The sequence below is a fragment of the Carassius gibelio genome, chromosome A5 (assembly GCF_023724105.1).
Source record: "Carassius gibelio isolate Cgi1373 ecotype wild population from Czech Republic chromosome A5, carGib1.2-hapl.c, whole genome shotgun sequence".
Classification (NCBI taxonomy): Eukaryota; Metazoa; Chordata; class Actinopteri; order Cypriniformes; family Cyprinidae; genus Carassius; species Carassius gibelio.
Window position 1 is genome coordinate 33,872,820 of NC_068375.1, and position 22,586 is coordinate 33,895,405.

The 22,586-nt window shown below is 39.3% G+C and overlaps 1 protein-coding gene across 1 annotated transcript in view; it reads right to left on the reverse strand.

Annotated features, from left to right (window-relative positions):
* Nucleotides 1–22,370, reverse strand: part of srrm4 (serine/arginine repetitive matrix 4) — a 54,083-nt gene extending 31,713 nt beyond the window's left edge. The window contains exons 1-2 of the mRNA XM_052598761.1: nt 22,275–22,370; nt 19,384–19,527 (exon numbers count right to left, since the gene is read on the reverse strand). Coding sequence (XP_052454721.1) covers nt 19,384–19,527; nt 22,275–22,370 — 240 coding nt within the window. The remainder of the gene's footprint in view (nt 1–19,383; nt 19,528–22,274) is intronic.
* Nucleotides 22,371–22,586: the final 216 nt, after the last annotated feature.

The following is a 22,586-nucleotide window of genomic DNA, read 5'->3' on the forward strand; positions in this document are numbered from 1 at the left end:
TTTCAAAGCTGTCTAGAGTGCTTGCAATCCATTACTCCGGAAAGTACAGATCATTTGAAGGGTCTAAATTGAACTATTCAAAGTTAACAGCAGGGAAAAGCTTTCTAGCAAATAATAAGCTGCAGATTTTAGCTGCAGGACATTTACTGTAGAACTGTTAGACGCTTGAGCCTTTCTATTTGTTAGCAGTTATGGAATGGAGTAGGGCTGTCACAATCTTAGACTTGACATATCTCGTTATTGTGTGTGTATGTGTGTGTGTGTGTGTGGGGGGGGGGGTGTCAGTCTTTGTACTTGGTACTTTGTTTATTGAGTTTTGCTTTTTCACCCAACGAACATATTGATAATTGTTGCTTTGAATATCACAGTTATTGTCAATACCAGTATATCATGACACCCCTAGAATGGAGACTTTGATTTCGATTGATTGCAAAAAATAACTAACATTGTGATAGCCAGTCAGTAGGAAATATATTTAAATTCATGCATTTTCATCTTAAATGTGTTGTTAAGTAGTTTACTATCGTGTTCCAGATAGTTGCCCGTAACAAGCTTTTGTTATGGACACTTAGACACTTAGCAGAGCAACAGCTCTCCTTACATGGCTTACTTCATCCTTAACAAGCTGCACAATTTGAGGTATGTCATTCATAGCATAAACAGTGTGGAATGTATTACAGTTAGAAGTATTAAAAAACAACAACAACACACAACAAAACAAAACGGGGTCTAATAAAAGGGGGGCGAGACATGGTGTGTTGTTTGTTTTGTGATGTGAGGTCTCAGTGGCAGTCTAATGTCAGCTAGGTTGTGTTGATGGTTGATGTGTTTCAGTTGCTGTGAATGAGTCATCGCTCCCAGCTTGGGTCTCCTTATTGCACATCACACTAGCCAAGTTTCCACCTTTTTGTTATCGACAAACATAATATGTGCAACAAAAAAAAATAAAAAAAAAAAGTTGCTGTGAACGTTACTGTCCATAGCCTGTTCCCATCCAACTAGCCTTTTACCGATAAAATGGTGTGAGTGATGTTGTCATTGTTGCCCTTGAGCTGTTTCCATACATAATTTCAACTACTGCATAAATTCTATAGGCTAGTAGCCAGAGTTAGGTATAATGCGTTACACAGAAATGCATTATTATAAACTAATTACTTTTCCTGGTAATGCAGTAAAGTAATGCATTACATTTTAAATTTATGTAATTTGATTACAGTTACTTATGTCAATAAAATTACGGCTGCCGGATTAATAAAGACCACTTTGATTATCCTTTGCTCCGTGTTCCTTCCAACAGCGTAGTGTGACACTACTGTATATCTCATGTAATTTTAGTGACTGGTATCAGAAAGATACTCACAGAGACTGAGAATGAAGAAATCACATTCAATTTGTTTTATCTTACAAAAAAAATTATAATGTTGTTGATATTGGGAGTGTCATGATTCTGCCCTCGTGTCATTGATTTTTTGTTTGTATTACCGTGAGTGTTTGTTTATAGTTAGTGTTCCTGTGCTTTGAGTCTTTGTTTATCTCTAACTCAGTCCTGTTCAGTTATTTTGTATTTTTCCTAGTCAGTGTTTCCCCCCTCGTGGGTTTTTGTTTTCCCTTTTTGTTAAATAAATCCTGTTTAGTTACTTCCTGTCTGCACCTGAGTTCCTCCCTTACCAAAACCCTGACAGAATGAACCGACCAAAAAGGAACTCAGCAGGCAGGAGGTCCCCCGAGCTCCAACACCTGTTGGAGTTCCGTCGTCAATGTTGGATGTCGTCCCCCACCGACAGGAAGGGGGTCACCCTCCCATACTCACCTGAGGGGGAATGGATCCTCCAAAATTATGCCCGGCTGTGGGAGAGCATCTCCCAGGAGGAGCCACGGAGGTCCCCTCCACCTACCCAGCTGCCAACGATCCCAGAGGGTCGTGTCGTGGCCGTGGCAACCCTGGGGGATCAGGCAAGTCCCTCCCAAAATCCTGAGGCACCTCCCACTACCTTCAGTCTCCCCAACAAGCGAGGGAGACGGTCTTCATGGGAGTCAGCCTCAGAGTCTTCGGCGCCCGTGTCCTGTTATCCCCCCGTGTCCCGTAGATGTTGTCTCCCCGAGCCCAGTAGATGTCGTCTCCCCGTGTCCCGTGAGTGTTGCCCCGTGTCCAGCTGATGTTGCCCCGTGTCCTGTTGATGTTGCCCCGTGTCCCGTAGATGTCCTGTTGTCTCCCCGTGTCCAGTAGATGTTGTTCCCCCGTGTCCAGCTGTCATCTCCCCGAGTCCCGTAAGTGTTGCCCCGCGTCCCGTGTCTGCTCCTGTCATGTCCTCTGTCAGTTGTCCCGAGACCCCTCACCACCCAGACCTGCCCGTACCCCCCGTCGTCAGCCTTCGTCCTGTCCTCCTAAGATCCCTACCCCTCCCACCCACCCTGGTCTGTCCCCCATGAACTTTGTGCTCCCGCCTCCTCCCCTTCCCTTCCCTGTTTGTTTTTTTTTTGATTTGCCACCCCAACCCTGCCATTGTGTATTCATGTTTGCCATTGTTATTATTTGTCATGTCTTGTTGGTTTGTGTCTGTGTCCCAGTCTGTCATGTCAGTCATGTCCCGTGTTTGATGTTCCCTTGAGGAGCGTCTGGAAGCCGCTCCTTAAGGGAGGGGTTCTGTCATGATTCTGCCCTCGTGTCATTGATTTTTTTTTTTCCTAGTCTTGAGGCAGGATCATGGCAGACCCGTGTTTTGTGTTCAAGCACATGGCCTTGTCTTTGGGCCATGTGCTTGTGTTGTCTCGTTCCCTTGCCCCGCCCCCCTTGTTATCCTAGTCTTGTCGTGATTGTCCTATCTGTGCCACCTGTCGTGTCTTAATTGTTCCCCTATTTAGATCTCCTAGTGTGCTCTGTCTTGCGTCGGTTCATTGTTCATCACTTGAGATTTGTACCCTAAGATTTGTGACTGTTTCATCTAACTGTTCCACATTTGTGATTGTTCCTGAAGAAGTGTTTGTATTACCGTGAGTGTTTGTTTATAGTTAGTGTTCCTGTGCTTTGAGTCTTTGTTTATCTCTAACTCAGTCCTGTTCAGTTATTTTGTATTTTTCCTAGTCAGTGTTTCCCCCCTCGTGGGTTTTTGTTTTCCCTTTTTGTTAAATAAATCCTGTTTAGTTACTTCCTGTCTGCACCTGAGTTCCTCCCTTACCAAAACCCTGACAGAATGAACCGACCAAAAAGGAACTCAGCAGGCAGGAGGTCCCCCGAGCTCCAACACCTGTTGGAGTTCCGTCGTCAATGTTGGATGTCGTCCCCCACCGACAGGAAGGGGGTCACCCTCCCATACTCACCTGAGGGGGAATGGATCCTCCAAAATTATGCCCGGCTGTGGGAAAGCATCTCCCAGGAGGAGCCACGGAGGTCCCCTCCACCTACCCAGCTGCCAACGATCCCAGAGGGTCGTGTCGTGGCCGTGGCAACCCTGGGGGATCAGGCAAGTCCCTCCCAAAATCCTGAGGCACCTCCCACTACCTTCAGTCTCCCCAACAAGCGAGGGAGACGGTCTTCATGGGAGTCAGCCTCAGAGTCTTCGGCGTCCGAGTCTGCCCTGCCCGAGACCAAACTCCCCCAACCCGCCTCTGACCCAGCTGTGGCCTCTGCACCGCGCCCAAGGAGGAAGAAGAAGGGGCCTGCCGGTCCTGTGACCCTGTCTCCTCCCGTGCCAGCAGCGGAGGGCGCTGGCGTGCCCGTGCCAGCAGCGGTGAGCGCTGGCGTGCCCGTGCCAGCAGCGGTGAGCGCTGGCATGCCCGAGCCGGCAAAGAGGAGAGCTGTATGCAAGTCTGCAGTCGTGAGAGCGGAGGAGAGAGCCGCGGCCGACTCTGCAGCAAAAACTCTAGTACAGTCTGTCTCATCTCGTAAGGAGATGCCAATTATCCTAGCTGCTAAAGCTTTCTCCGATTATTTGTCTCGTCTTGTCCAGATCCTAGAAGTCCCCGCCAGTCCTGTCTTGTCCCCAGACCCTGCCCCCAGAAGTCCCGAGTGTCCAGCCGTTGTCTCCCCGTGTCCTGTTATCCCCCCGTGTCCCGTAGATGTTGTCTCCCCGAGCCCAGTAGATGTCGTCTCCCCGTGTCCCGTGAGTGTTGCCCCGTGTCCAGCTGATGTTGCCCCGTGTCCTGTTGATGTTGCCCCGTGTCCCGTAGATGTCCTGTTGTCTCCCCGTGTCCAGTAGATGTTGTTCCCCCGTGTCCAGCTGTCATCTCCCCGCGTCCCGTAAGTGTTGCCCCGCGTCCCGTGTCTGCTCCTGTCATGTCCTCTGTCAGTTGTCCCGAGACCCCTCACCACCCAGACCTGCCCGTACCCCCCGTCGTCAGCCTTCGTCCTGTCCTCCTAAGATCCCTACCCCTCCCACCCACCCTGGTCTGTCCCCCATGAACTTTGTGCTCCCGCCTCCTCCCCTTCCCTTCCCTGTTTGTTTTTTTTTTGATTTGCCACCCCAACCCTGCCATTGTGTATTCATGTTTGCCATTGTTATTATTTGTCATGTCTTGTTGGTTTGTGTCTGTGTCCCAGTCTGTCATGTCAGTCATGTCCCGTGTTTGATGTTCCCTTGAGGAGCGTCTGGAAGCCGCTCCTTAAGGGAGGGGTTCTGTCATGATTCTGCCCTCGTGTCATTGATTTTTTTTTTTCCTAGTCTTGAGGCAGGATCATGGCAGACCCGTGTTTTGTGTTCAAGCACATGGCCTTGTCTTTGGGCCATGTGCTTGTGTTGTCTCGTTCCCTTGCCCCGCCCCCCTTGTTGTCCTAGTCTTGTCGTGATTGTCCTATCTGTGCCACCTGTCGTGTCTTAATTGTTCCCCTATTTAGATCTCCTAGTGTGCTCTGTCTTGCGTCGGTTCATTGTTCATCACTTGAGATTTGTACCCTCAGATTAGTGACTGTTTCATCTAACTGTTCCACATTTGTGATTGTTCCTGAAGAAGTGTTTGTATTACCGTGAGTGTTTGTTTATAGTTAATGTTCCTGTACTTTGAGTCTTTGTTTATCTCTAACTCAGTCCTGTTCAGTTATTTTGTATTTTTCCTAGTCAGTGTTTCCCCCCTCGTGGGTTTTTGTTTTCCCTTTTTGTTAAATAAATCCTGTTTAGTTACTTCCTGTCTGCACCTGAGTTCCTCCCTTACCAAAACCCTGACCGGGAGTGTATGCTATAAAAATAATACTATAGTATTATTAAAATAGTATTTTTTCTGTCAATATTAAATTAATAAAATAACTGAGTTTCTCTTTGTAGTGCATTTTTTAGGTTTGACAACTTGAAGAGTTAACTTGAAAGTAAAGTAATTAGTAATCTGATTACTTTTTAAATGCAGTAATCAGTAATATAATCAAATTACAATTTTAAAGAAGTAATTGGTAGTTTTTTATATATGTTTATAGTAGAAATTTGTAGTGAATTACTTTTTCAAGTAACAGCCATGGGTATTGAGGGTGGAAGAGAGCACTGTTCATCAATCTCCTGCCAGCACCGAGACTCAAACCTGTGACCTTCAAGTTACAAGTTCAACTCTCTAATCATTAGGCCACAGCTGACCATATTTTATCGATAAATGGCATTTCCATCAGCTATATCGGTAAAAATGTTGAGGCACTAAATATTTTTCCATAAAATATGTTTTATTTATATATTTGGCTACAGATACCAGTGTGATGGGACAGAAAAGCAGGGGGTGGAATGGAAGACTGAGATGGTTCCTGGTTCCTCAGGGATCAGTTCTTGGACCCCTCCACTTCTCCATATACACCACATCACTGGGACCCAACATACAGGCACATGGTTGCTCCTACCATTGCTATACTGATGACACACAGCTCTATCTCTCATTTCAACCAGGTGATCCAACGGTAGCTGCATGGATCTCAGGCTGCCTGGGGGACATCTTGGCATGGATGAAAGAACATCACCTACAGCTCAACCTGGCAAAGACTGAGTTTCTTGTCTTCCTGGCCACTCCAAATCTACACTTCCTGTGTCTATTTGGCTATTTCGGAAGAATCGCTTGTTGTATTCCCCAATTGTAAGTCGCTTTGGATAAAGCGTCTGCTAAATTAATAAATGGAATGCGATCTAGGAAAAACCACATGGTGAAATTTTACATTTTTTAGGGTTTTATACCATGTGAAAGCAAGCCCTTTCCACAACTGTTTTTATTTTGTCTATAGCTTGAACACAACAAAAGTTATGGTTATCTGAAATTGGCGGATAGCTATGATTTTCAGCAATGGAATTTTGAGAAAAGTTGGTTTAAGATGAGACAGGGTTCACTTTCACTTCACAGGTTTAACAAGAGCTGTCTGTCAGGGGTGCTATACTGCATCATTACACAAAAAGACTGATGTTACCCTAAAGAGAACACTTTTTCATTGTTTACCATGGGTATAGTCTCTGAACTTTTGATCACCCATTGTATGACTAGACAGCAGGAATATTGTAGCTTTTAGATTACATCTAGAAAAGCAAGTGCAGTACAACTGCATCCTTCATCTCTGGATGTGAAATAGTCCATTATATCATCGTTAAGGGTACTGACATTAACAAGACTGAGCTACGATACAAACTGATATGAACAAGATTGTTTAAGTGAGCAGCTACTTCAGATTGTAGTTCTATTGAGCTCCGGCATCTCACGATATAAAAAATAAATCAATAAAAACAATTTTGCGTGCCGTAGTTTACACAGGACTGGCCTGATAGGAAATGTGCATTGATACACCTTCATTAAGCCTACTGTATATATGTTACGTGGTTTATTTAGATTAAGTTTAACTGTGTCTGATTGTTCTTAACATAAGTGAAAGACACTTTTCTGATTGCTGCAATAAATCACTTTTTTCCTGCAAGTTAATTTTTCCAAGATATTTACAGAGGCGATGAAAAAGATGTATATAGAATAATAGTAGATAGTAGATAGAATAATAGTTTTGACAATGGTTGACATTCAACCTATTTTTCGAATTTCCTGAAAAAGTCCCAGAGTGACATCCAATGGGTTTTTCCAAGATTGCATCACAAATGTAAATGTAAATATTTTTATGATGTCCTCACTATGTACTGGTGGATGTTTTGTTGCTGTCTAAGCAGGGTAAGAGAGCTCTCAGGTTTCATCAAAAAATATCTTAATTTGTGTTCCGAATATGAATGAAGGTCTTACAGGTTTGGAACAACATTTAATTTTTTCACTGAAACCACATCAAGGTAGTTAAAAACACATGACCACACTGAATTTTGAAGAGAAGAACCAAGTACTCTTAGTCAGCTCTTCTAACATGTTATCACTCTGGGACATGTTGAAAGAAAGCATACTAATACAAGTAATTATTACTCATCTTAATATCAGGTGGAAACACGGCCAATTCAGCAGTCACAAGGATAGCAATAAATGCCTCAATAAAACCCAAAAGCAGATTTTAAAACAGCTACAATTACATGCACCCGATATGTTTACAGGAATCAGTTTTTAATCAGACCGGTGGCTCAACTGGACTGAAAAGCCTTCAAGTAAACACCTCAATCCATCCAAGTGAAATTCTGAGAGCGTATTGACCTGAAATAATCTGATCAACAGGAAAAAACAGGCCGTAAACACTTGAATCTGACTAATGTCTAAATCTGCACTAAAATACCTTGCGCACATGCACAATGCCTTTATGTGTCTTATAAAAGAGAGTATGCAGACTATAATGTAGCACCTTGGGAAATTTCCTGAAAAGCATAAACACTGTGGCACTATCAATTGTTATTTCATTTTTTTGAGTGGCCCAATACAGCAACCAATGGCATCCGTTTAGGGCGGGATCTGAGCGTTTTGCCCTCTTTAAAAATCTATTTAGAAAAAACAAAATCATTATTTTTGGAATTCTGTTGGATGAAACAAGTGAGACAGAAACTACACACTTCATCTTTAATTACCGCTCAGGAAATACACTGCAGTCCTTCGGTATAGCTCCAGTTACAATGTGTCACGATAATACTAATTCTAGCACTATCTTTCTATTCTTGAAAAAATAAAAGTTCTGTGCTAGACTAACTAAGACTTGTCAAGGCACTGTTGTTGTTCTCTTGTTGATCTGATTGCTTCTATTGTTCTCATTTGTCAGTCTCTTTGGATAAAAGCGTCTGCTAAATGATTAAATGTAAATGTAAATGATAAGGGCTTTTGTCTTGGTTCTTTCTGGACTCCATGTCCTATAAACCCCTGCCTAGGAACTCGTTATTGCACCACACCTGTTTCTTATCAGGGACACTATAAAAGTTGCATACTCCCACACGGCTGATTATTTATTAGCGTGTTAGCCTGTCTAGTTCTTGCCTTGCCTTGCCTTGCCTTGCCTTGCCTTGCCTTGCCTTGCCTTGTTTTGCCTATGTATTTTGACCTTGGATTGCCTGTTTTGGCCCATGCCTGTTTATGACCACGTTTTGTCTAACGTCTCAATCAGCATGTCACACAATGTTTATGCAACAATTTTTAGAAAAGCACTATGAGATGACAGCAAAACAGAGAATAATGAGCACATTTTATTAACCATAGACCTAACATTTCTAGTCTTAACCCACATTGACTGTATGAACTCACAGTTTATGTATCTGTGATTAAATGTAATTAAAATTACCTGTCGAGTTCTGAATTAATAGCTTATTGTTTTATTTTTCATTTGATAATTTTTAAATCCTAAGAACACTCATTGCCTTTCTGATTCACTAGGAGAATAAGTGTTATTTGAGAATGCTGCTAGTTACCATGGCAGCCTGATTTGAATATGCATGAGATGTTTCATGCCAGCTAACTTATGACCCATAATTATATGCTTTAACACTCAGACTAATCAGTGCTGTTAACACTGACAGGTCACCAAGAAGACCTGTCAGGGACTAGATGAGAAATATAAAACAAATTCTTCACATGGATACAGACGTATGGATGGATTTTAGGGGCTTAACTTTAGATAATTTTGATAGTTAATATTATTTAGCTTTGTTTCAATTATGCAAAAATTATTAAAAATAAATAAAAATAAAATAAAAGTAAAAGTACAGATATCTTACCAGAAATTTTTTAGTAGAAGTTGAAATCAACGTTTAGAATATTACTTGAGTAAAAGTCTAAAGGTATGTGATATTTATTGAACTTAAGTACGCAAATAATTTTTTTTAATCTTTAAGGTTGAGTTCACCCAAATAGCACAATTATGTCATTAATAACTTACCCTCATGCTGTTCCAAACCCGTAAGACCTCCATTTATCTTTGGAACACAGTTTAAGATATTTTAGATTTAGTCCGAGAGCTCTCAGTCCCTCCATTGAAACTGTGTGTACGGTATACTGTCCATGTCCAGAAAGGTAAGAAAAACATCATCAAAGTAGTCCATGTGACATCAGATGGTCCGTTAGAATTTTTTGAAGCATCGAAAATACATTTTGGTCCAAAAATAGCAAAAACTACGACTTTATTCAGCATTGTCTTCTCTTCTGTGTCTGTTGTGAGAAAGTTCAAAACAAAGCAGTTTGTGATATCCGGTTCGCGAACGAATCATTCAATGTAACCGGATCTTCTTGAACCAGTTCACCAAATCGAACTGAATCGTTTGAAACGGTTCACGTCTCCAATACGCATTAAGATGACTTAAAAATGCAGTAGGTAACTTTTGTCAAAATATATTTTTTACATATTTGTTAAACCTGTCATTATGTCCTGATAGCAGAATATGAGACAGATAATCTGTGAAAAAATAAAGCTCCTCTGGCTCCTCCCAGTGGTCCTATTGCCATTTGCAGAAAGTCATCCGCTCCCGGTAAGAAACAACCAATCAAAGCTGCGGTCCGTAGCTTTGTTTGTGTTCAAAATGTAGAAAAATGTATATAATAAGCGAGTACACCATGAATCCATTTTCCAAACCGTGTTTTTAGCCTGTCCTGAATCACTAGGGTACATCTATAATAAGTGTTTATATTCAGACTATTTTAGATTGCTTCGGGGAGACCGCAGCGGAGTAACCCAGTACCTTTGTGATTCTTCATAGACATAAACAGAGAGAAGTAGTTCCGGCTACGATGTTCTTCCGCAAGACGCAAGCAGTTCTGTTTATTAACCGCTAGAGCGTCAAAAGTTACCTACCGCAGCTTTAAGCTGTTAACTTTTTGAATGTGGCTGACACTCCCTCTGAGTTAAAACAAACCAATATCCCGGAGTATGCATGCACTCAAACAGTACACTGACTCAACTGCTGTTAAGAGAGAACTGAAGATGAACACCGAGCCGAGCCAGATAACGAACAATAGACTGACTCGTTTGATCTGAGAGGATAGTGAAATTGCTGTAAATACAGACTGAAAAAAAAAATGCTGGGAAATCACTTCACCTAACCACTTATAAGATAAGTATCACCCACTGACTTTCAAAGCTGCTACATAGTAACAACTTTCTACTTCGAGGACCTAAATAGAAATGTAGTGGAGTGAAAATTACGATATTTGTCTTTCAAATGTATTGAAGTTAAAGTCATAAGTTCCCAGTAAAAAAATAATACTCACATTAAGTACAGATACATAAAAGTGTACTTAAGTACAGTAATCAAGTAAATGTACTTTGTTACTGTCCACGTTTGAGGACAACAGACATAAAATGTGACACCATCCTCCTACTGTGGACACATCTGATATAAAAGTCTCCAGTCCACCCTGCAGTTCACTGAGGCTATCCAGTATTATTAGGCCTGTCAAATCCACAGCCAAACAACTGATAATCGCTATCATGAAAAAGGTGGGCGGCAGATCGTTTTGAAAAAGACATGATTGAGCATGTTAATTAAGAGTGGATACCGATTAACTGACTCCAGAGCTCCATCTATCATAATGGAAAGTGATTATATTGTTTGTGTAACATTCGGGGTAAAAGGCAATCTCTTTTCATTGTGATATTGATACTAATGATGGGTATGCTTAGGAAAGACATGGCAATTAAACTTGTTTAGGCAAATGGACATGTCTATCAGAATCTAGACTCGATATTAATCATTTAATTTCCAAAAATTAGAAGATCCTCTGCCTCTGATGAATAACCACTTATGAAACAAAAATATATTGCAGTATATTGGAAAATATAATGTAATATATTAGGCATATATTCTTATATATGGAATTTAATATTTATTTTTTCCAATATATTGCAATATATTGAAAGCGTATTTATATATTTTGCAATATATTATATAATGCAGTATATGTGTTATCAATATATTATATTGTATTAAAATATATAATATATTAGAAAATAAAAAGGGAAAATAATATATTACAATATATCACAATATATTTTAAGAAATATATTGGTAAATATATTTTCCTTTTGTAAGGGACCAGAAACCAATGCACATTTTATATTGTACAATTTTAAGATGTGATGTTTAACCCTTCTAGAATGTTAAAATGATGGGTATTGTAAATGTTCCAGGTCAAATTGACCCTAATTGGATTAAAAACAAATTCACCAAAACTCACAATATGCTTATAATCATGAAATTTGCAGGTCAAATTAACATCACAATCGATATTGAAATTAGGTACACACATTCCATAACATTTGAAACTTTGCGGGCATGTTGATGTCCCTTAATGTGAATTAGTCACACAATTTCAAGAAAAAAATAAACTAAGCTTAACAAGTATTTCTGACAAGCGGTGTGCTCCACTAATCTAAAGCTCTGAAGACAAATAAACTTGCTGCATCCCACTGCCAACAGGTCAGGAACAATGCAAATTGAGCAAAAAATTTGCTAATTATAGAAGCTGTACTATTCTTGAGTTATTCACACACACACACACACTTTCCTAACAACAATGGATGTGCATAACAGTCCCATGGGAATCCTAAACAAAAAACTGAGCTCATGTCTCCTTATGGAAGCAATTCAAAACTGTTTTAAGATCTGCATTCCTCCTAGGGTGACTTATAAGAAGAGGAAATATAAAACTAAAAGGTTACCCATGTAGATATAAAAGCATGTAAGCTTAGAGTAAAAGGAAAAAAATAATTTTGACCAAAATAATTTTACATTCAAGCCATTGGCTATTGATGCAGGCCATAGAACACTATAATCCTCTGGCAAATGCAATTTAAAATGAATGTGTATTCAAATATAATATCATATCACAACAAATCCAAGTACTGCATCAAAGTTCTTTACTTTCTGTAGTTCTTATGTCAGGCCTTGATTTGATGTAACATCTACTCAGTGTAAGGCTGAGCTGAAGCTTCTTATTTGATAAAATGGGAAGACAATAACACCAGCCTAAATTTCTACATCATGAGGCCTGCAGCCTCCACTGACAAAATAACCTGTGTGGCATCATGGGGGAAAGAAAATCATTGCACCACACCTCATTATCAGCCACAGACAATATCCTTGCTAAATCCAAAATGAGCCAGGGAAGGTAACTGATTTGCAGAGACTCTTTTAGAGTGAATGGGAAAAGGAAAGTGATTGAGGCAAATGGGGGGATAGTCAAGGAGAAGAAAATCCACAAACAGCTGAGCCGAATGGAGAATTGGCTGCCCTATTTCCAACTCTGCATGAAGGCTCCACTCAGCGATACAAGTGGACATGAAGGATTTAAGAACAATCAGACTGATCCAGCAGATTATTCCAGCCCCTCTCATTTGTTCTGCTCAGCGGGAGGTACGCAAGAATGACATAGCATCAAAAAGTTACAACCTCACTGCGCATGTGAATCTTTTAAAATCTCCCTAGATTTCTTACTTCAACCGAGTGTATTTTTACAGTTTGCAATAGAGTCTGATGTGATACTTCCATAGCGGTAACAGAGTAATAGAGCGGTAGCAGATCCAGAGTTATTGACAGGTATGACGGCGAACAGAAGGGTAGACAGATGGAATGATAAAAATGAATAATTTCTGACTTATTTTCTTATTTATATAATTAACAACAGGAAAATCCTTCCCCTACCAACAGATGTAATGTAAAATTTCTAACCTTCTGTGCAAAAGATAGTCAACACACATAGCAAGGAAAGTCATTCTGAAGACAAGTGAAGTTAGTTTATTAAATTATTGCTACCTGATGATAAAACACAGCAACATAATGGTTTGATTAATTTCTTTATCACACTAGGCACAACGAGTAATTATGGCCCAGTCCACTACTCTACAAGCCACCAATCAATCAATTTAAGCACTCTTCACTCCCTGCCGTCCCCTCTCAAACAAAACAAATTACCCCTATCTTTCTCTCTCTCTTTGTTGCACATTCACACTGTGGAAGACTTTTGCCCTTGGCTGAGAAAATAATGCCAGACAAACTCCAGCTGTTCACATACACACACGTTTACTTAGATATCTAAACGGGGACATTAAATATACTTCTATTGTTTTTATATACAGATAGTTATACACTTTTTTTTAACCTAAACCCACGCCTACCCCTCACAGAAAACTTTCTGTATTTTTACAATTTTAGTGCCCTATGAAATTTCTAAGGTTCCCAGTATTGTTTTTGGAGTCTTCTACAATAGGTTTACATGCATGCAAGGTCAAACAACTCTTTTGTTTTTTCAAAATATGTATTTAATATCGAAGAAAATTCAAAGCAGTTCTAAGATTCAGTCTCTCTTAACCCCTCAATGAGGCCGAGCCTTATTGATTATAATGGATTTTTGAGAGATTGCGATAAAATGAAATGAATGACAGCTTTATAATTATTATATGCAGCACACAGAACGTTTTCATGGACAATTCATTCAGGATTTGAATACATTTTGTTTTTCATGCTGTTGGACCACTGACAGTTGCACGTTGCAAACATCAGCATATAGACTGCGACAAAAATTGTCAAATTTTGTTGAGAGTGTGGGAGTTCAGATTTGACGTGGTCGCATTTGTGCTCCACACTGTAGCAGCAGTACAATGACTCTGTGACTCTGTCAATGATTTTGTTTTAGGCCTGAAAAAGTGAAAAGTGTATAGATAAGCAAAACAGACAATTATCTTTCCTTGTAAAACGTGCCATCAAGATCGCAAATTCGATGTGAAAGCATCTAAAGTCCGGCTTATAACACAGCAAAAGAGGAATTCCCATTCACAAAATTTAAATAACAAACAATACTAATGAAAAAGAACACTCATTACCATATAACTATAAACTATGATAAAAGTTCATCAGCATGCATTGTAGTATGTAGTAGCAACTGAGAAAGTCACAAAAGAGCACTAGTGGGAAGAATGAGTCTAGAACCCCTAAGCCTCACTACATTTGACCAATGAAAACTATATTCATTTGTGCTTTTATCAAATTTTTATAAAAATTACAAAATTAACAAAAATCTGAAAAGTAGTCAATATTTTACTTTTTCGGACAGCATTTTGTGTGTACGGTTCTAATTAAAATTTTGTTTTTCAGCATAGAATTTAAAAATACAATAACCATAGATTTCATGATTAGAAATATTTTCAATGACAATTGAAAAGAATGGTTTTAAGTGTTTTTAAGGTTTTAAGCATTCATTTTGCCATTAATTATAATAATAAGTAGGATTTTTTGTTTGCACAAGTATTCTGAAAACAGCCATTGCTGCACACAGAGATCTGGTCTCACCATCATTCAGTCTGTCTGAGATTATATGAAGAAACAGAACAAATAGACAGACTCAATCCAGAGGAACTGTGGAAATGTCTACAAGATGCTTATAAAATAAATTACAGTGTGTGTATGTTTGTGTGTGACACTGTCTAGCATTTAAATTTTATTCACACCAAAATCACTTATAAATCACTTATAACTGGAAACAGGTTCTCTCTCTCTCTGTGTGTGTGTCTCTCTCCTTCCTTCTTTATCTCCTTCTTCTATATCTCTATCCCTCTTTCCCTCTCCATGTTAAACATAACTCTATTTGAAAGGTTCGTTAATGCCTCAGGAGGTTATTTTATTTTTATTTTATTTTTTTCTGTTGGTCTCTGACCAATCTCTCAATCTCATCCTGGCAGACGAAAAGGCAAATGCTCTGCACTTGATGTCTACATTGAACAATGTAATAGAAAAAATTACAACACTCTCAAAATAGAAATATGTTGTTAAGAAATGCCAAGAGAGAGCCAAATAATACAAAGATACTATGTTCACATACTATGTGTCACTAATGCTGCTTTTTTTAAAGCCTATTCTAGCATAACCATCATGTAATATCACAGTGATTTATATCATATGATGTGATATTTAAAAAGATATCAAGATTTTTTAATTGATGGAAAGTCTGAGAGAAGGTTGTATAAAGGAGCACCTTACTCTCTGGACACTCTCTGGCTCTGCTCTATATCACTGCTGCCTTGTTTCACAGCCCTCGGGATACAAACCTCAAACAATCTCCACCCCATTTCCCCACTCCCACTGACACTCTTCAAATTCCATTACCTTTACAGCCTCCCATGCATTACAAGCCAATTTATTTCATTTCATTAACTTCTATCAACAAGCTTTCATGATTGCTGGGAGACAGAAAGAGGAGAATTCATTGTAGGACATAGAGTTCATCTCCAGGATGAAAATAAAGACCTTATTAAAATATATTTTTCTTATTGCCTTAAAGGCACAATATGTAAGATTTTGTGATAAAATATCCCAAGACCACTTGCACATTGTTACATATTTCATGCTTTTGTGCACTCCCAGTTCCCAAAGATTTGTAAATCCAGAGAAATTCCAATTTAAAATAATGGCTTGTCCTGGTTCATTGTCGCCTATCAATAACTGTGTTTACATGGACCCTAGTAATCTGATTGTAATATGACTAGAAACACAGTCAGAATAAAAAAGTCACATGTAACCACATCAATCGGATTGAATTGGCCAATTCCGATTTCGATTGGATTGTAAGGGGTGGTTTATTCCTTTTGTAATCCAAGCTAGAAGACATGTAAACACTTGATCAGATTTAAAAATGAAATTGGAAAGTACTGCGCATTTGCAGTGACAAAAAAAAAATAGTGCAATGACGTATGACATGCAGAACGAGCTGTTCTTCCTGGGGAGTAAAGTGTCATAAATGAGTGTCCCATCATTATAAAACTCCCTTTCACTCAGCGTATGTGTGGTGGAACATCACAATGTCCCACCAGTCCTTGTTTAAGACTATCATCCACAGACAACAGTTCATGTGCTGGTCGTCGCCTAATTGGGACCCAAAGTAGATATATTTCAAGTGTGCTTTTTATAACGGTGTGAAATGCTGTATATTCATGCAGTGTGCGCATGTCAAAAGATTACATCTGATCAGAAGTTTGTGACATATAAACACGCATCAACCCCGATCACTTTATTTAGCATCAGCTAGTCAGAAAACAAAATCCAATTTAAGAAAAAGAGGCATTCTTTGTTGCGCAGTGATACAGGCAAAATGTTCCTTATTTCGTTTTTCATGATAAGCCCAATCTCTATGACACTTCCTGCCTACCTTCTGGGGAAAGAAAAGATGCCTCTCAGTACACAGCTAATAGACAAAGAGAATAAAACATCCAATCAGTGGGCACACCATATCTAATTACAGTGAAAGGGATGCATGGAGGACGAAAGAACAAGAGTCAACTGGGGTTTCTGATTGGAGTATGGCATTTCAGAAGGAGCAAAGAATCCACCATTAACACATCAGGCATGGTTCACTGCAACAGATTTAGCTTCTTACCACAGAGAAACTCTATTGAGTGCCAGGCTTAGATGTTGGCCAGTTGCCACTCAGAAGCAGCGGGCCGGAGAATTTGATTGAAAAGATGAGAAGGCAGGTCTAAACCCATGGGCTCAATTTTATTCACAAAAGATGCAGATGGCTGGGATTGAGATGAGAAACTTCTGATTTGTAGTTCTTTTGATTTGGGAAGCTTTTTTCCATGTTAAGGAGAAGGACAGGAACTTAGCAGGAAGTCTATATGAAGGAGGCCAATTAATTTCAAGCATGCTGATTCTAGATGGATGAGGAGATGAGCAAAAAACCAAATACAAACTCAAGCTAATTGCTTTTTCCACTGAGACAGTATCACATTCTATTAAATCAACTGCGGTAGATTTCATGTACTAGAAAGTTGGAATTAATGTTCATGTTGTTCAAACGCCACACAATTGAAAAATAAAATACTAATACCTTTTAATAATGTATATTGCATTTAAAATACGTTAATGTTAAAATCATATTAATTTCTCTATATGCAGGGCTCTATGATTAGTTTTCTTTTTAGGAGCACTTTAATTTAAGAGCAGTCAAAAATTCTCAGAGCAACTTTGGCCTTCCTATTACAAGGTGATATTTGACTTCTTAAAGTGATTTACAGGGGCCTTTTTCTTTCTAATTTGTGATTGCATTTTTTTTTACTTTAATTTATTAAAAGTATTTCATCTGTTATGTCAAATTTGAAAGGGAATATTTTAAAAACTTTTTTTCTAAATTTTTAATAAAAAAAAATATAAGAAGAAGAAGTAGTTACCAATCAAAACAAATCAGTATTAAAATTTATATGCACTACAGAGATGGAACAGAAGAACACAAAAGTGGCATGTAGGTATTTTTACAAATGTTTAACCTGGCTCAGAGGTAGCATGAAATTCATAAATCCAGATTGCCAGTTGTTTTAATGTTTCTGTTAGTTTTTTTGTTTGTTTGTTTTTTGTTTTATAAGTTTAAAAGTTGTAAGTTTTATAGGTTTTACGAAGCATGAACTGCTGAGCATTCAGCAGTACAGATCACACAATCTTCTACTGGTTTTTGATTACTCAGATGTTTCGCTGAACATTGTAGTTGGCAGAGCAGCAGCGCTATTCAAGCAACTCAGAAGCAAGCGTGGGAAGCAAGCCAGCGTGCTTGTCAAGCTCTGACAGCGCGGCTTTAGAACGCCACTGCCTAGCATCCATCTAGCAAATTTCCACAAAATGGACAAACTTCTGCTCTCCCAAATAAATAAACACGGTAACACTTTATTTTGATAGTCCACTTTAGACATTCTACTAGCAGTAAGTAACTTTGCAACTACATGTCAACTAGCAGTTAGTAGAGTATTAGTAGACTGTCTGCTTAATATCTTCTAACACTTTCTTTGTCAACTAATACTAAGCCTAAACCTACCCCTAACACTAACCCTAAACCTACCCTAATAGTCTACTCTGAGAGTTAGCAGACATGTAGTTGCAAAATTCTGAGATTTAGTTGATATGTAGTTGACATGTAGTTACAAAGTTACTTACAGTCAGTAGAATGTCTAAAGTGGACTATCGAGATAAAGTGTAACCATAAACACTTCTCAAACTCTGATGTTCTGTGTTTCGTGGAAACCTGGCTGAATGAAGACATTCGAGGTCTTTACATTTGCTGGGCTTCCAGCTGTTCAGAGCAGATCATGACGCAGAATCAACAGTGAAATCGCATTGTAGTGGGACATCCTTCTACATTAACAAAAGGTGGTATACAGATGTAACAGCATTGAACAAGATGTGCTGTCCTGATCTAGAAGCACACTTCATCAACTGTAAGCCGTTGTACTTGCTGCATAAGGTTTCCTCTTTTATTCTCGTAAGTGTTTACAATCCACCACAAGTGCACATGAGTAACAACACCCGGACTACTAGGCCTAATCATTCTCAGGAACTTTAATAAAGCAAACCTCAAACATGAACTGCCAAAATACAGACAGCATGTTACAAATCCTATCAGAGACAGTAATATACTGGACAAAGGAGATCAGAGTAGCTAACAGGAACGACTCCGAAAAGCTGAGAAACCAGTTTTCTGCCAATGATATAACATCAGTGTGAGGACTGAAAGCACCAGGCCCATCTGAGATCATAATGTCATTTGAAAGACTGGTGCTGGCCCCCCGAAGGACATCAATGAATTCTTACTGGACCCTCTGCAGTTTGTTTACAGAGCAAACAGGTCTGCATGATCCAGTCAACATGGGACTGCTTTATATTCTACAACATCTGGACAGACCAGGGACTTATGTTAGGATCCTGTTTGTGGACTTCAGCTCTGCCGTCATCAGTATCATCCCAAACCTCATCCTGTCCAAATTAGCTCTCTGTGTCCACCTCCATCTGTCAGTGGATCACCAGCTTCCTGACAGATAGGCAGCAGCTAGTAAAGCTGTGAAAATTCTCATCCAGCACCCGCACCATCAGCACTGGCACCCCCAGGGATGTGTTCTTATACCTCACTTATAGGCCTCATCCAAGACGGAGATGAGTCTGCTTACAGAAAAAGGGTTAAAGAGCTGGCTGTCTGGTGGAGTTATAATAAACTGGAGTTGAACATGCTCAAAACAATGAAGATGATAGTGGACTTCAGAAGAAACCCCCCTGTACTCCCCCTACTCACCATCATGGTCAGTACTGTGACCTGCACTGCACCATCATTGGCAACACCATCTCTCAGAACCAGAAGTGGGGCTTCCACATAAATTCCACTGTCAGGAAGGCCCAGCACAGGCTGTACTTCCTTTGCCAGCTGAGGAAGTTCAACCTGCACCAAGAGCTGCTGAGACAGTTCTACTCTGCAGTCACTGAATCTGTCCTCTGCACTTCTATAACTGTCTGGTTCAGCTCAGCTACCAAATCAGACCTTAGTAGATTGTAGAGGATAGTCCGGACTGCTGAGCAAAACACTGGTAACAACCCTCCCCACTGGCCAAGAACTGCTCTCATCCAGAGTGAGTAAAAGAGCTGGCAAAATCATTCTGGACTCACACTTCCTCTTTGAACCATGGCCATCTGGTCGGTGCTCACAAAGTACTGAGCACCAGAATAGCCTGTTTCTTCCCTCAGGCAATCCATCTCATGAACTTGGCAGTAAACATGTAATACACAACACTATCTATACATTTCTCTATTTACCACATATACCTCTTTTTATATTTTCTATGCATCTGTACATAACACACTTGTATAAACAAATATATTGTATTGTCTTCTTTATATTGTTTTTTTTTCCCTATTTACTTATCCTATGTTTATTCTTTTTATTATCTGTGTCTTGTCTTGTCACTGTCATTCTGTTTGTGCTGTGGAAGCTTGCGTCATAAAAACAAATTCTTTTTTTTAATTATTATGTTCCCAGAGCGGTAATTATAATACTACTAAAGTTTTTTTGAATGAAAAACATTCAAATTTGAGTGATTCATGACCTTTTCAACCCTGTTTCACATCCTCTGACTGAAATAGTCAGTTTTTCCACAGCCAGGAATGGCACATCATCTGACTGGCATTGCAATATTATTGTAAACAACTACTCCTTCAAACCTACTCGCTGCATGTTGACTGAATAGATGTGGGCATAAAAAAGATGCAATGGTTCAAAAATAGGCATAGCTGTCTTGCTCTGGTGGCGGTCATATGCAAACGACTGTGCCTATGTCATGTCACCTTGTCTCTCTGATCCAAAATGAGCCATTTTCTGAGGGTTATCAGAATCAAAATCAGAATGAGCTTTATTACACAAAAAATTTGTTATTACACAAAAGCCTTTTTATTGATGAAGTTATGAAACAGGATGTATTAAGCATACAAATATCTCTTCTATTTCAAAAGATCAAGGGAAACATCATTGTCTTAGAATCGTCATAGAATCATTGACTTGAGCTGCATTTTTTTCACGATACTGCACAAGCAGTTAAAAAATATATATAATCTTCTGCGCCACCACCGCAAAGCAGTTTTCCATTATCTATCATTTCACTGTGTGTGGAATTGGCAAACTGGCGCCCCTGCTTGCTGAGAGGGTGTCGTGCACAGAAGCTGTGTGAGAAGGGGAAAGGGGAGCGGGGCACGGCGTGAGGGAGACTTCACCTCTGGGTCTCTCCCAAATGGAACGGACAAAGGAGGGTGGAATGGGGGATACACTGTATAGAGCAATACTCTAATGGAATAAGTGGGCTAAAGTCATTCACACCTTGACTTTCTTCCAAATAAAGCACATTCATAATATTATAATAACAGGCCTATATTTTCTGCACATTTTAGTTTTTCTGAATTGTGTGAAATGGCTAATAAAATAGGTAATACAAAACGATTATGTGGTCACCAATGTGAATTGGTTTAGTCTTGACTTCTGGTCATGAGTGACAATGTTGGGGGGATAGTAAAAATAAGGATTGCTAAGTGCACCTTTTAAATGAGAGAAAAGCATTAAATTAAAGTATTAAATGCTGATTAGTATTCAATTATTTATTATTTTTTAATTTAAATGAAAGAAGAGTCAAAATTAAAGAGTGTTAGTTAGCATAATTGACGTGAGTAAGGAGGCAAACAGAATGCCATACAGTCGGTGCTGACTGATAGGGCTGGCAAATGCAAATAGAGCGTATTATCTTTAAATTACACATGGCTAAAAATAGATTCACAAGCAATGGACCCTGCAAGCTCCATCCTTAAGCAGCACTGGCAGAAATTCCAGACACAGATCACAAATTCAGAAAATGGTTACAGAAAGATAGAATTTATAAGATGGCGTTTTAGGGTGGCAAAGGGTTGGCATAGGGTCTGTGAGGGTTTGCTGTACAAAAGTAAGCCCCCATTCACAGTTTTTGGGGATTTTTGATCTGACATACACTACAGTTGTGTTCACAAACGTTACCATTAAATAAACTTTCATTATAATTATAAATAACAATTCCATTTCCATTATGGCACCATGTCAATACACAATATTGAACAAATTCAAGAGGTTATAAATGTTTTTGAGCTCGTATCACTAAAGAAGACATTAGGTTCTATTAAAATTACATAGGCTACTTAGATGGTATAATCACATTTAGTGCAAGTTTAAGAGCAACAAAAACTTTTGAATTTCTTAACATGAAAGCACTGAAACTGGATCAGTTTTTAAAACAATGTTTGATATTCTGTTATTAACAGAAGTGTCTGTAATCACCCAAAACAAACTCTTATCAACCATATACTGTAGCAACACCACAGCAACTGCATAGCAAGAGCCTAGCAACCATTCAGAATATCATAGCAACCAAATATGTCATATACACTACATACATTGGTGATAAACAAAACATACTATTAAATGTATTACAAATCCACTTGAAGTACGAGTATGTGTTACAAACACGCCAGGTTCCACCTCCACGCAATCACGACGCACACCCTCACCTCCACCTGATCTGCATCACCATCCTATCACCTCAGCACCATAAAAGCCACACACACGCACTAAATCCTTGTCCGGTCACGTTCGCGACAAGGTCATTCCTGTATGCTTACTCTTAGAACTAACTCCTCTTCTACTCTCTCCAGCGATTCTCCGAAGACCCAGATCCCCAGTGTGCATGTGTGTGGTTCACCTTCACTCCAAGACATCTTCACCCAGCCAGCACGATTCCAACCATTCACTCATCCCTCACTATATGCTCCTCTGCTTGTGTCTGTTAAAAATAAACATCTTTATCTGTTACTCCTCAGCTTCCCGAGTGATCCGTAACAGTATTTATAGTATTTATATTACTACAAACATACTCAATTTCATTTTAATACATTATACAAAATATATATATATAATAAATGAAAAAAGACTGA